Genomic DNA, 13,404 nt, shown 5'->3' on the forward strand with positions numbered 1-13,404 from the left:
TTAATTATTTTTTATATCTCCTACAGAAACCTATTAAGCTAGGTAATGTTGTTCCTTTATTCCACTTACAAACAGATTGAAGAGAGAAATACTTAATTTGAGGATGTTGTACTCTTTTATCTAATGATTTCTGTATTCGGGAATATTCAAATTATTCCTGCCAATAGCATAGATATAACTGTTTGCCTAGTTATACCAACAATAAAAGATAAAAGTGAACGATAATAAAATATATCTATTTTGAATACTTTCAGCAATGTCTAATGTTCTACACATTGTCAAAATAGATGGAGCTGGCTCAGAAGGTTATAGCGGTGGATAGTATGGAAATACTATCAATACTTTGATCCCACTAAGGGATCAAAGAGCACAAGGATGGGCACCACTGCCATTCCAGCTATGTCACAGGTCATCAACAAATGCAACCAAGGCTGTTTTAGTACTAAATCCCAGCCTAAAACCCAATTGAAAAGAAAAGACAGGAATCTATTCCAAACTCAGAAGAAGATCCCAACTGTTCTGTCCCAGGCAAAGGGGACAGAAAAGAAATAGACAAAGAGGTGTTTCATTATTTTTGCTATCCTACAATGAGCATCTCTGCATTTGCGGAGCAGCAGAGGTAGAAGACCTGGCTCATATCCTATTTGATTGTTGATTGTGTAAGGGGGTGAGAGACAGGTATCTTGGTCTATATACCAAACGAATGACCCATTGGGATCCCCATATCAAAATAACTTACTTTATGTGCAGCCAGAACCTGAAAATAACATTTAACACAATACAGTACTTAAACAAAATAGTTCGGTTGAGATCTGCATACGTGGGCTGATTGGGGTAGATTGTAAGGGTGATACCGAAATATAATTTCATGTCATTTTATTCTATTTTATATGCATTAAACTATATTGTATCTTATCCTATAACTATTGTATTTTACCCTACTCTTATTTTAAAATGTTTGTATAGGATTTTATTGGTGATAGAACTTTGTGCTTTGATATGGCCTATAGGCTAATCAATAAAGCACAGTAAGCTTGTGCTTACTGCTCCATTTTAATAGACGCAGCCCTGGTATAGCTCAATTAGCAAGTCAAAACTCCTGCTTGAGCAGTCTCATAGAGTGCCTTTGCTCTACTCTCTTTGCAGCCCACTGAGTTCTTGCATTGGGATGATAACACAACAGATGTGTCTACTGGGTACTGGTCTACTTCACCACCTCTGCTTATTTGGACAGCAGTCCATCTGGAGATACTGGAGCTGAAGGCTCATCTATTGGCACTTCCAGAGCTGGCTCTGGAGCCGGCTTCTGGTCATTAGTCTTCTCCTTTGATTCTAAATCTGAACCCACCATGGCACCAACTTTAGGTATGCTAAAGAATGCAGGTGGACAGACAATAGCCAATTCAAAGAATTTCTAGAGATGTTAGAAAGGACAAGAAACAATACCTTGCTCTGAATGAAATTAGGACCTTTAATATGATGAGAAATACAATTTAGTGTTCTAAGAAGTCTTCAAGGAAAATATGATATACTTCTCTATAATTCTCTTATTTATGGTGCATCCTGATTTGGTGTCATTAGACCCTGATTAAAACTAGTATCATCAATGTGCACTAAGATTTATAAAGTTTAAAAAATATATATACCGACCAGCTTCCTTTCTGATTTTCATTTCAGATCAAAAGGCATTGTCATTCTGTTGTATGCTACTTTGAGATGAGAAATGTTTGATGTCAGAATTTGATTATATATATATATATATATATATATATATATATATATATATATATAGTCACTCATGCCCTCGTCACCTCTCGCCTTGACTACTGCAACGCTCTCTACATGAGGCTCCCCTTGAAGAGCACCCGGAGGCTCCAACTGGTCCAGAATGCAGCAGCGCGGGTAGTGATGGGAGCAGCATGGCGCTCCCATGTAACACCGTTCCTGCGCGAGCTGCACTGGCTCCCAGTGGTCTTCCGGGTGCACTTCAAGGTGCTGGTTATCACCTTTAAAGCACTCATGGCATCGGGCCTAGCTATCTTCGAGACTGCCTGCTGCTACCGACGACCTCCCATCGTCCCGTGCGCTCCCACAGAGAGGGCCTCCTCAGGGTGCCATCAGCCAATCAATGTAGGCTGGTGACCCCCAGGGGGAGGGCCTTCTCTGTGGGGGCACCTACCTTCTGGAATCAGTTGCCCCAGAGATAAGGAGAATCCAAGACCTTAGTGCCTTCCGCCGTGCCCTTAAAACCCACTTTTTCCAGCAAGCCGGGCTGGCTTAAGAACAAATATATATACCGACCAGCTTCCTTTCTGATTTTCATTTCAGATCAAAAGGCATTGTCATTCTGTTGTTTTTAATGTTTTAATTGGTTTGTATTTTTAATTTTGGGCCAAATTTATATATATTTTAATTGTTTTTTAATATTTGTATTTTATGTTTTTTAATTCTGGCTGTACACCGCCCTGAGTCCTCAGGAAGAAGGGCGGTATATAAATTTAAAATAAAAAAAAATAAAAATATATGGATTATATATATATATATATATATATATATATATATATATATATATATATATATATAATATATATAATATATATAATCCATATATTTTTATTTTTTTTTATTTTAAATTTATATACCGCCCTTCTTTATGGAATATATATATATATATATATATATATATATATATATATATATATATATATTCCATATATATGGATTTTAATATCTTACAGGATCTTCTTCTTCCTGCTAGAAATACAGATATAAATTTTAATCAATAGTTTCCTTGATTAGGAATGGAGGAGGCAACCGGCTTGAACTGTGACATTCAATCTACCATAACATCCCCCCTTACCCCCACATACTGCTGCTTCCAGTGTTCAGTTGAATTGTTTTGATTCTTTTACATAAAAAAGGTTAAAGCTAACATAAAAGACCTTTAGACTACATTCCAGACCTATCTTTAGCTACTTTCAGTATAGCTTCCACTTGCCTGATTTTGCAAACTGGGAAAAAATAATTGAGAGATGAACTGATTTTGCATTAGAATACTTTATGCACTTTGCATGCAAACTATCGTCTGAGTGAAAATGTGAATGTTCCCTATTTTATATCATTTATGTGAACTAGAGAAACATATCTCCCAAGTGGAGCTGATACAACACAAGACTTATTTTTATTAATGGTGATTACCTGACCTGAAACTTTAGTAACAACATAATAAATTATATTTCCAGACAAGGGTAGAATTGGTGGCTTTTTTTATCTAGCCATATTTTCCTCCCCCGTCCCCCCTCCTTCGCCCTCCTTTTTTACACTGACAGACAAACAGATCCACCCCATATACAAACATGCAGTAAACAGGTCTACTTTATTTCTTTTTTATTTTAAAAAAATCCCACAGAACATCCATTCAGTGAGTACAAAAGTGGCAGCTAATCAGCATTTTTAAAGTTGTAAAATTTTAATTTTATAATTTTAAATCAAGAACTACTGCCAAAGACTTAATGAATACTAAATCTGGTAATTGGAATCTATGAAGACAAAAATTAATGTCAAACTGAAGTATCTAGCCTTGGTATTTGTTTATTTTTACATTTGAAGTAGGCATATGCAAAAAAAAACAAAACCTATTACATTTATTTGCGAATGAAAAAAAGAATGTTTGAGAGTTGGCATATCACTAAAATGAGGTGTCTGATGATTTTGGTTTTCTTGTATTTTCCAAACAAAATTTTCCTGTTGCTTGGCTGTTCTACGCAGCCTAGTGGTGTTCCTTTTGTCCTTTCATATGCAGTATTTCAGATCACTTTCCATGGGGGCATTCCTGGAAGAGAAGACTTGGCTGTCTCACAGGCACAGATGCTGAAAAATATGTGTTCTTTGTATTTCATTATCAGGGTCTTCAGGAGACCCTGTGGGATGGAAAATCTGAGAACTCCAATATATAGACACATCAAGTTGGATGCTATAGTTGTTTGTATTATTTCTAATCCCTTTAAGCCTACTTTTGGCTTGTTTTATTTCTCAGTCTCCAAATTAATATGGCATATGAACTGGAATAAATAAGTAAATAAACAAATAATTTTCCATCTTTTCCCCCCTAGAGTATAGTTTCTCCAATAATACGTTTTTATACAAATTATTGAATTTTGGAATAAATCTCTTTATTCTTTGCTCTATTTAACATTATGATTCATTATCTAGTCAATAAGGTCCATTTATTTTTATTATATTTCTTTAAAATCATTATATTACCTCTGCCAATGGTTACACATTAATATTAGATAATCATTTATATAGTTTCAGGCAACATATATTTTATATTTATAAATAGAAGTGGTCAAGGTCAAGAAATATATTTTAAGTAAGCTAGTTGTCACTGGGTCTGTTAATGATATCTGTTTATCTTCCAATATTTGCAAAATATTTAAGTCTATTGGTTTTAAAGGTCTCTGGGAGTCAGGACAGCACAAAACAAAACAAAACAAACATTAAAAAAGTATAAAAATAAACATACAGAAACCAAACTGAGATCATAACTGATCTATAATGCCAACTATAATCCCTTCAGGTCAAAGTCATTTGTTTTACAGCATTGCAAAATGTGTTGCAAAATGCAATAAGGTTGGAGCCTGCAGTACCTCTAATGTGAACTCCAGATTCAGTTTTGACAAGACTGTTCCTAAGTGGGCATTACTTAAAAACTTGTATTTTGAATGAAGCATGACAGTTCAGTGATTGTAATACTTGGCGTAAAATTCTATATTGGTGAGGTTCATATTCTGTAGCTATGCAATTCCTGAGCCTTTTCAGAGGTATCTCACTAAAAGCCTGTTAGAATAATCTTAATCAAGTGATCAAGTTGTAAGATATTATCACAATAGCCATGAAACTATAATTAAGATTGTTAAATTTGTAAATCCAGCCAATTGGTAGTGTTGCTTTTGTTTCTTTATTATGCTTTACGATGTTGCCAACTCCACTTGCCTTTAAAATATTTTTAAAGGCAACTTTTTATTATTTTTTTGGTCTTGTTATATTGTATTTTAATATTTTTATAATCTTTCACCATATATATTACATATGTGTGGGTGCATGTACATACATACATACATACATACATACATACATACATACATGCCAATAGTACTTAAGGCAAAAGCCTGGAAAATGAAGACCATGAGTTCTAGTTCTGCATTAGGTACAAAGCCAGCTGGTGACCTTGAACTAGTCATCATCTCACAGCCCTAGGAAGGAGGCAATGGCAAACCAATTTGGAAATCTTGGCAAGAAAACTTCAGAGGTTAATCCAAGGAGTTTCTGAGAATTGGACACGATTGAACAGCAATTATCTCTTCATATTAAAATTTTCCTTAAGTCAAGCTCTGTTCTTAGACTCTTTACAGACACATTCATATAATTTTTATGGAACAAAAACTATATTATATCTGTTATATTGTTGCCATGTTTGTGGATTTTTTCATCTTCCTCACTCCTTTTTCAGCATATGTACCCTCCTTCTTCATTTGCCATTTCTTATAGAGCAGTTTGACCAATTTAATCTTTCCAGTACTCAATAAGCCTTCATGTTATAGTAGCTTCAGTGCATCTTCTTCACTGTCATTCAGATATTCTTTCAATGCCCTTTATTGGAGTAGAAATCCAGGATAGAAACAGTATTTTGCAGATGCCAAACTATGCTTCCCCACCACTCCATCCAATGCAATAAATGTGAAGGAAGCCGGGAAGTACACTACATTTAGAGTCTGTGCATCTCTTCAATGCACAAAAGTATATATGATACAAACAATACATGTACAATATTAATGCATAGTCACCAACTATTTTGAGGGGTTCTTGGTGTTCTGTTAGCTTCCTTGTTTTCTTGCAGACATTTCATTACCCAAACGTGGTAACATTCTGCTGCTGATTAACTATTTTGTTTAAAAAAAATAGCAAATCTTTGTAATTGGTAGGACAACAAAGAACTTGTTATAGTGTCACTATAACAAGAATCAGCTGGAAATTGCTTATATTTTCCTTTCCATTTTATATAAGAAAATTAGTGCTTTGAGAAAGTTAGTAGTTATCCTAAATGCTATATCAGAAGTTCACGTAGTCCAAAATAGTATATGTAGGATGGCAAAAAATTGTCAAAGTCTTAGATAAAGGATTTTCCTCCTTTAATACCAAAGGTTACTTTTTCTTTTTGTGGTGGAAGTTGATTACATTGTTAAGTATCTCATGGTTGTGAAAAATATAAATAATAATAAATATATGTAAGATTATATAATGAAATATAAGAATAGTATGGAGGAAAGAACCCAAGTGGTCAAATAAAGGATCAATTTTGCATAACAAAGCCATGAATTTGCTACTGAAGAAAGTACTGATAAACACCAACATGATCAGTATTAATAAAAAGTTTATGGAGATAAAAAATATGGCTACTTGTCAACAATTGTACGGTGCCTTAAGTAATGAGTAGTAATTTACATTAGGAAGTAGTAATTTAGATTAGGAAAGTGCTTATGAACTTTCCATTGGTGACTGATTGCCCATTGCAGAAGTTGATCTATCATATCTTTCTATGTTGTTATTTGTGATGACTGATGTCAAAGCCGTTATCAGTCTTCTGATTTTTTGCCACCATAGACTACACAACTTTCCTCCTACAATCACTGTTTGAAGAGAAGTGTACAGCTTTGAAAAAGAAATAATGCTATTAGAATATATTTATTTTCAGCATATGCTGCAATTAAACTGGGTATTTAATTAGCCTTTATTTGTTTCTTATTTCTTATTTATCTACTTTGACTTATATTTCAAGTTCGTTGCCATCCATATAGTAGTTCTGAAAGTGCTTATGTAGACTTCAAGGTTGCATGTAAAATAAATTATTGCCAATTTATTAGTGAGAGTTGAAGATTATATTGTTTATAGCTTCTAGCATCATATACTATTCATCATGTAAATTAAAATTACAGAAATACATTTATTGTCTGTTTCAGTAAAACCACTAATAGGAATAAAAAATAACTATCATAATAAAGTATATACTGGAAGGCATAGCATTTCACACATAACATCTTAAAATTGTATTAATTTCTGAATATTATGTGGGCAGGAAAGAAAATGTGTTGACATAGCAAGAAAAAAAGCAATGTGAGTATTTATGACACATGGCTGTAATGTTTAATAACAAGAGCTTAGCTTTTGTTAAGTCCAAAGAGGCCATCAGATTTAAGGGAAAATATGCTTCCCTAAGCGATTTATAAAATACTTATGGGCAAAGCATTTGGAAGTATAATTACTGAAAATTCTGCATATGTACTCTAAAACCCTAAACAAGGTTGACCTTAGGAGCAGCATATGCTGATAAACAACAATAATAAAAATCCTAAATATTTTTTGAAATAGATAATACTAAAAGTGGAGTTAATTATTCTATGATTTAGTGACGATCCAAGCCTCAGTTTAGTTAGATGGCATGAAAAGATGTTTCAGAATGTTGTTATTGCTATTCTTCTGCTTAATGTATTTCCTTACCACTCTAGTATATCCATTTACCAATCAGCATCAATAGACACAGAGATAAAAGACATTTTCACACTTCAAAACACACAATAAAAAGCTGAGAAGGACATAAAAAGACCAGAATACATTCTCTCCAATAGCCAACCTCCAGATAAGCAGGGATTAACACCAGACAGCCAATCAAGCCAAAAACAAAACCCTAATCAATGCACTACTAAGAAGAAAACAAGCCGATACAGCATCAAAGACTCAATTCAACCTTGCGCTACCTACATTGTCTTCTGTTTTTATCAGTTTTACTTGATCAACCAGAAAGTTCTTTGTTCTCTTATTACGAAAATACTGAGCTCATCTACTTGTATTAAAGAGGTGTGATTAATTCCGTATCTGCTACCTTCCACATGGTGAGATTCATGAAGTACTGTTGGACATATCTTTTGGGAGACAAACTAGAAAAATGGTATCAGTTTCTTTTTTGGGAGAAGTAAACATCATTAAACAATGTGCCATCTCTTCTGATACTTCAGGAATTTGATGCCCTGTGTTCAGAAATCATTACTATCTTCATATTTCCAAATGTATCCACCTGTTAGTCTAGGGTTTCAGACTTTGTACAAGGCAGATGAATGGGCTGGGTGTCTAAATAAAAATGTTGTTATATACTATATATGTTGCAAGCTAATGAATACTAAGGACAATAGTTTGATTTTATAAGAGAATTTGTATCATTTATATGTTACTCAGAATATTTATGTTTATAACATTCTTAGTAGAATTGGTCTTAACATTATTTCACATTTCTTTCTCTGTCTCTTCAGATTGCGTTTTCACAGCACAACACCATCATGGATCTGGTGCAATTTTTTGTTACTTTCTTCAGGTAGTGTTCTATTTTTAATCATTTATAATATAATCTGCTAAATCACATCATGTCAAGTCTTTCAATATTATATCCCCTGGTTGTTCTTTTTAATGTTGAAACACTTTGTGATAGCATAGAAATATGCTATCACAATCATAGTAAGTACTTTTATAATTATTCTACAGTATGTAATATACATATATTATTGTATGCACTTATGCAAAATTATAGTTAATATTTCATATTAGCTATTTACCTGGCAAACAGTAATATTTGCATACAGAATATTTTCTTCCAATACTTAAGGTTAAGGTTGTATTGCATGGTATTCTTCTAATTTTTTTCCAGCTTTTATTTATTTCTTCAGTAGGCTTTTATTTCTGGATGGTTTTGGGGTCTGCAGTTTATAATATTTGCAGCATAAGAGCCTCTTTCCACTCTACAGAGTTATTAGGGAAGATACCCTGTGGCTCAATTTGTAGACTAGATTCATTCAACATAGTACCTTGGTTCAATTGTGTTTGATGAATAAATCACAACTGTTCAATACATTAACTTGTTAACAAACTACAAGGGATGTTTCCATATAGCAGATTAATCATATTATGGTATAGTGTGCATGGTCAGCCAGGGCATAATTTTATAAGAAGATAGCAAAGAATGTATTATTGTAGTGAAACCATTGTTAAAATTGGTTCTAGCACAACATTAATCAGGGTGAAGCTTGAGAATGAAAAATTACATTGAAGATTGGGAAACAGAATATTATGCTATCCACAGCAGTTCTATGAATCTTTTAATGTCCTTTATTGTTTTGGGGATAAATATACACTCGGTGTTATTTTTGCATTTATTCTGAAAAATTCCAGTAAATCAATTGCAATATTAAAGTTGGATGTTCAACCTTCTTTGTTAATATTGCTGATGGTTTGAAATATGAACTTGACTTAAAACTGGATAGTTCCAATAGCATGTTAAATAACATCTTGGTTCTATGTTAACTAGGGGACTTTCTTGTCTTTTTTTTTTTTTTTTAAAGCAGATGGTATTAAATTCACAAGTTTATTACTTGTCTGCTGCTTAGTGGCATATATTGCAGAACCATGTCAGAAAAGTTATCTTTCTTATCTTCAGTTTCTTTCATTATATTATCTGATGTTTTCTCAGGTTCTTCCATTTATGATCAAGATAGGTCTGAATGATATACAGCCCCTGTCTCTGCAGTTTACTCCTGTCATTTCATTCAGGGACTAGGTAGAATTAATTAAGAATGCCAAAGATACATATCAAAATAGAAGTCTATTTTACTAGTAGAATTTGGATAATGCTGCAGGAAACTACAATTTGTTTTAAATTTTATTTTATATTTTCATTAAACATTTTAAATATTTTTAGCTTTGTTTTTATGTTTGTGTTCCTTGAGTGTGTACATATAAAGAAAATGCTATGAGCTCAACCTTCTTCCTTTCCCCTAGTTCAAGAGTGTCAAACTTTGCCATCAGGTGACGGCATCAAGTTGCCGTCACCTGACGTTTTGTGACTTTTTTCACTTTGTGGAGCTGGGGTGGGCGTGGCCTGCATGTGATGCATCCGACTCCCAGGCTGCCAGTTTGACACCCCTGCTCTAGTTTATTCAATGGTACAATGAACATGGAAATTTAAATTAATATATCTCCAATTCTAACTTTTACTCGATCTATCTGAGAACCAGTCTCCTGTAAGGGACAAGATGGCTTATAAATATATCCACTTACCAACCCACACTGGACCAGCATGGTAGATTAAATCCATAACTTTCAATAATGAGACTGTAATGGTTTGATTTGGGCAGATTTGATTTCATCATCATAATCAAATATACACATCCTTGACTGTGCATATTGGGAATAATGATATTGATATATACAGTATGTACAGTATACATCCTCAGAGAAGTGTTAACTCACTCCCTGGTATCTTCCAGGTTTTTTAAAATCCATTTATTTTTATAACTGTATTTATGCACTATTAGATCACTTATAATTAGAGGTGGGCTGCAGCCGTTTGCACTGATTCAAGTGAACCGGTTGTTAAATTTTTTACCTGTTTGGAGAACCAGCTAATCCCACCTCTAGCTGGCCCTGCTCTTTCCCCCTCCCAGGAGTCCCCCCCCCTGTGTATCCTGTTTTGGCTTCCAGGGTGGTACAGGAGGCCTTTCAGGCCCAAAACAGGGCACGGGAGGGCATCACACTCCCCCCCCCCATGCCCCATTTTGGCTTCCAGGGTGGTGCAGGAAAATAGTTGGGATTTTTGCATGATCATTACTGTGGGGTAAGTTTGAAATGGGAATTTTGCATTATGATTGCTCATAAGTAAGTGGGAACCAGTAAAAGAGGAATGGAAAAATCTGTATCGGTAGATCATCTTTTTTCAGTCTTGGCAAGTTTAAGATGGGCGAACTTCGTGCTGCCTGGAGAATTCTAGGAATTGAAGCCCATACATTTTAAAGTTGCCAAAGTTGAGAAGCATGGGTCTACACTAGAGTTTAGGATTTTCCATTTATGTTTTATTTAGATTTGGTGCAATTAAATAAATCAGTTGTGGTTTAGTTAACAAATAGTGATTAAAGCAATAAGAACCATTACTGGATTTTTTGTCAGAAACTGAAATTAAAAGTTGATCTGGGCTTTGATGATTAAATAAGGGATTATGCAAATAATGTGGGCAAATGTTAATCTTAGAGTAAGAGTTTGATATATATTTTTATTTATATCTGTACCAAAGAAAGTTGGAAGTAATTCTTTTTCAGTTTTCCTTCTTTTTCTCTTTCTTTCTTACACTTTCACTCTTTTTCTTTCCTGAGCCTTTTCTTTTTCAAATCTGTTTTTTATTTGTTTATCCCTTAGATTTGTATTTTTTTTTTGATGTATGAAGGATCATTACTCAGCCATATATTTACAGAAATCATATCAAAACTTAGAATGAAATTAATTGGGAACCATCTCATATAATGCATGCTCTGAGTCCATCTAACTAAAGAGTGTTTATCGATAGAAGAGAATATTTGTAGCTCAGGGTTGAACTGTGGGTTCCTTGGTTCTCTCTGAGCTTGATGGTTTTCTTGCAGATGTTTCATTACCAAACTAGGTAACATCATCAGTACTAGAAGGGAGTGGAGTTTGCTCTTATTTTTATATACCCTGTCAGTGTTGATCAGTTGCTTCACAAAAAGTGTTTGCTTGGTGCCGGGTCTCTACAGCCTCTGGCAGAGAAGGGCTATTCTGCAGCCCTCCCTCAAATGTTCTTTAAAATACAGTTTTGCAGCATTCCTTTAAGGAACCTCCAACATGCAAACTGTAGTTAGACATCCTAAAATGAATCTTCTTTACCTGGAGCTTCAAAATTTGCTGTTTGCTGGGGAGGTGGGCAGCTAAAACGCAGTCTACATTTAGCGTACATCTGACTTTGGGGATATTTCTTTATAACCAGACAAAAGTGTGTTTTCTCTGCAGTTCACACCCCTTGCTCACTGGATCTGGATGTCATAAAGCAAAGCCACATTTTGTAATTAATCTCCATGCCCCATTTTGACTGGCAGAGTGTTGCAGGAGGCTGAGTGTTGTCATGCCCCCTGGTCATGCTACCCAGCCGGTCATTAGGACAGACAACCTGTTGTTAAATTATTTGAAGCCCACCACTGCTTATAATTGTTCTACATATTGGATAACTATATTAATGCATAGTACCAATGTAGGATCCATAATTCAAAGTTGCTTTTCCTTGCACATTTAAAAATATCAGTTATTAAGGACTTCTGAAAATCTAAAAAAAAGTTACACTAAAGAAAGCTACTTTGGTGTGTTAGTTAAGGTATCAGGCTAAAAATCAGGAAACTCTGAGTTCTAGTTCCACCTTGGCACAAACCCAGCTGGTATAAGAAGGAATATTCTACTCCATTTTAGTAGGTTATAGGGACATAGATGAGTAAGAACAGACTTAGACTCAATCATAGTTAAGTAGATATTTGAAGGGATATATAAATGGATAAATGCTGGGTAGTTGGGACCCTCACATCCATGAATGGAGAGATACTCTGCTTCTGGAACAGATGGCACTCTCACATCCAGAATTTGGTGAGGGTGGTGAGCAGTTTGGGAATCGTCATGAATGCTCAACTCCTGCTTGAGAAATATTGGCCACGAAGGGCTTGGCATTATTCTAGCATATATGCCAGTTACATTTATCCCTGAATTGAGAGCTGTTCTTGTAGTAACTTATGATTGAGACCCAGCTGGTTCAACTATTAAAATACATTAGAGAGATTACCCTTGAATCTGGAAAATATGATTGGTTAAGAATGCCGTGGTATGGCTTCCGGTTTGCTGCTTGTCCCCGCTGGACGCTCCTCCGGGATCGTCGAACCCACTGCCTGTAAGAGCTGCCTTTTTCAGCGGAATGGCGGCTCGAAAAAACTCCGTTTCCATTAGGAAATGGAGATAGAGCCGGCTGGGGTGGGTAGAGTCCTCTGCCTAATCCCAAAAGTTTTTTATTTACTTTTGGGAGGGAGCGGAAGAGACTCCTCGTATCCCCAGCCGATGCTCCGGGCTCTGGGAAATCTCTGCTACACGCAGAGCTAGGGGGCAAAAGCAAGCCTGTAAATCTGTCAAATAAATTAATTAAAGAAGATATGAGCTGGACCTCTGATCCTGAAGCGCAAGTATTCTTTTTATTCTATTTTGCCTAAGAAGTGAAGTGAAGGGAAAAAAGTTTTTTTTTAAATGGCGATTCCTGCTGCGGCTTGAAGAGAGGCTGAAAGGGAAACTCCTTCCGTTTTCAATTACAAAGTAGCGGAATGAATACTTTTGGCTGTAACTGAAGGCAAAATCTCACTCTCACTTCTGTTTTTTTTTTTCTGTTTTTTTTTCCTCTTTGAGGATCTGATATTGATCTTGGTTGGAAAAAAGTTTTTTTTTTCTCTCTCTTTTCCAGTAAATTTTGTCTGCGTGGAAAAATGGCAC

At 35.0% G+C, this 13,404-nt stretch overlaps 1 protein-coding gene across 2 annotated transcripts in view; it reads left to right on the forward strand.

The window, feature by feature from the left end:
* ATRNL1 (attractin like 1) overlaps nt 1-13,404 on the forward strand; it is a 478,418-nt gene that overhangs the window by 187,740 nt on the left and 277,274 nt on the right. For both annotated transcript variants that reach the window (XM_070944958.1, XM_070944957.1), the window contains one exon: nt 8,364-8,425. In XM_070944958.1, the coding sequence (XP_070801059.1) occupies nt 8,364-8,425 (62 nt within the window). The remainder of the gene's footprint in view (nt 1-8,363; nt 8,426-13,404) is intronic.

The sequence above is a fragment of the Pituophis catenifer genome, unplaced genomic scaffold, assembly GCF_029215685.1.
Source record: "Pituophis catenifer annectens isolate HBS135680 unplaced genomic scaffold, rPitCat1.0.hap2 SCAF_6, whole genome shotgun sequence".
Lineage (NCBI taxonomy): Eukaryota > Metazoa > Chordata > Lepidosauria > Squamata > Colubridae > Pituophis > Pituophis catenifer.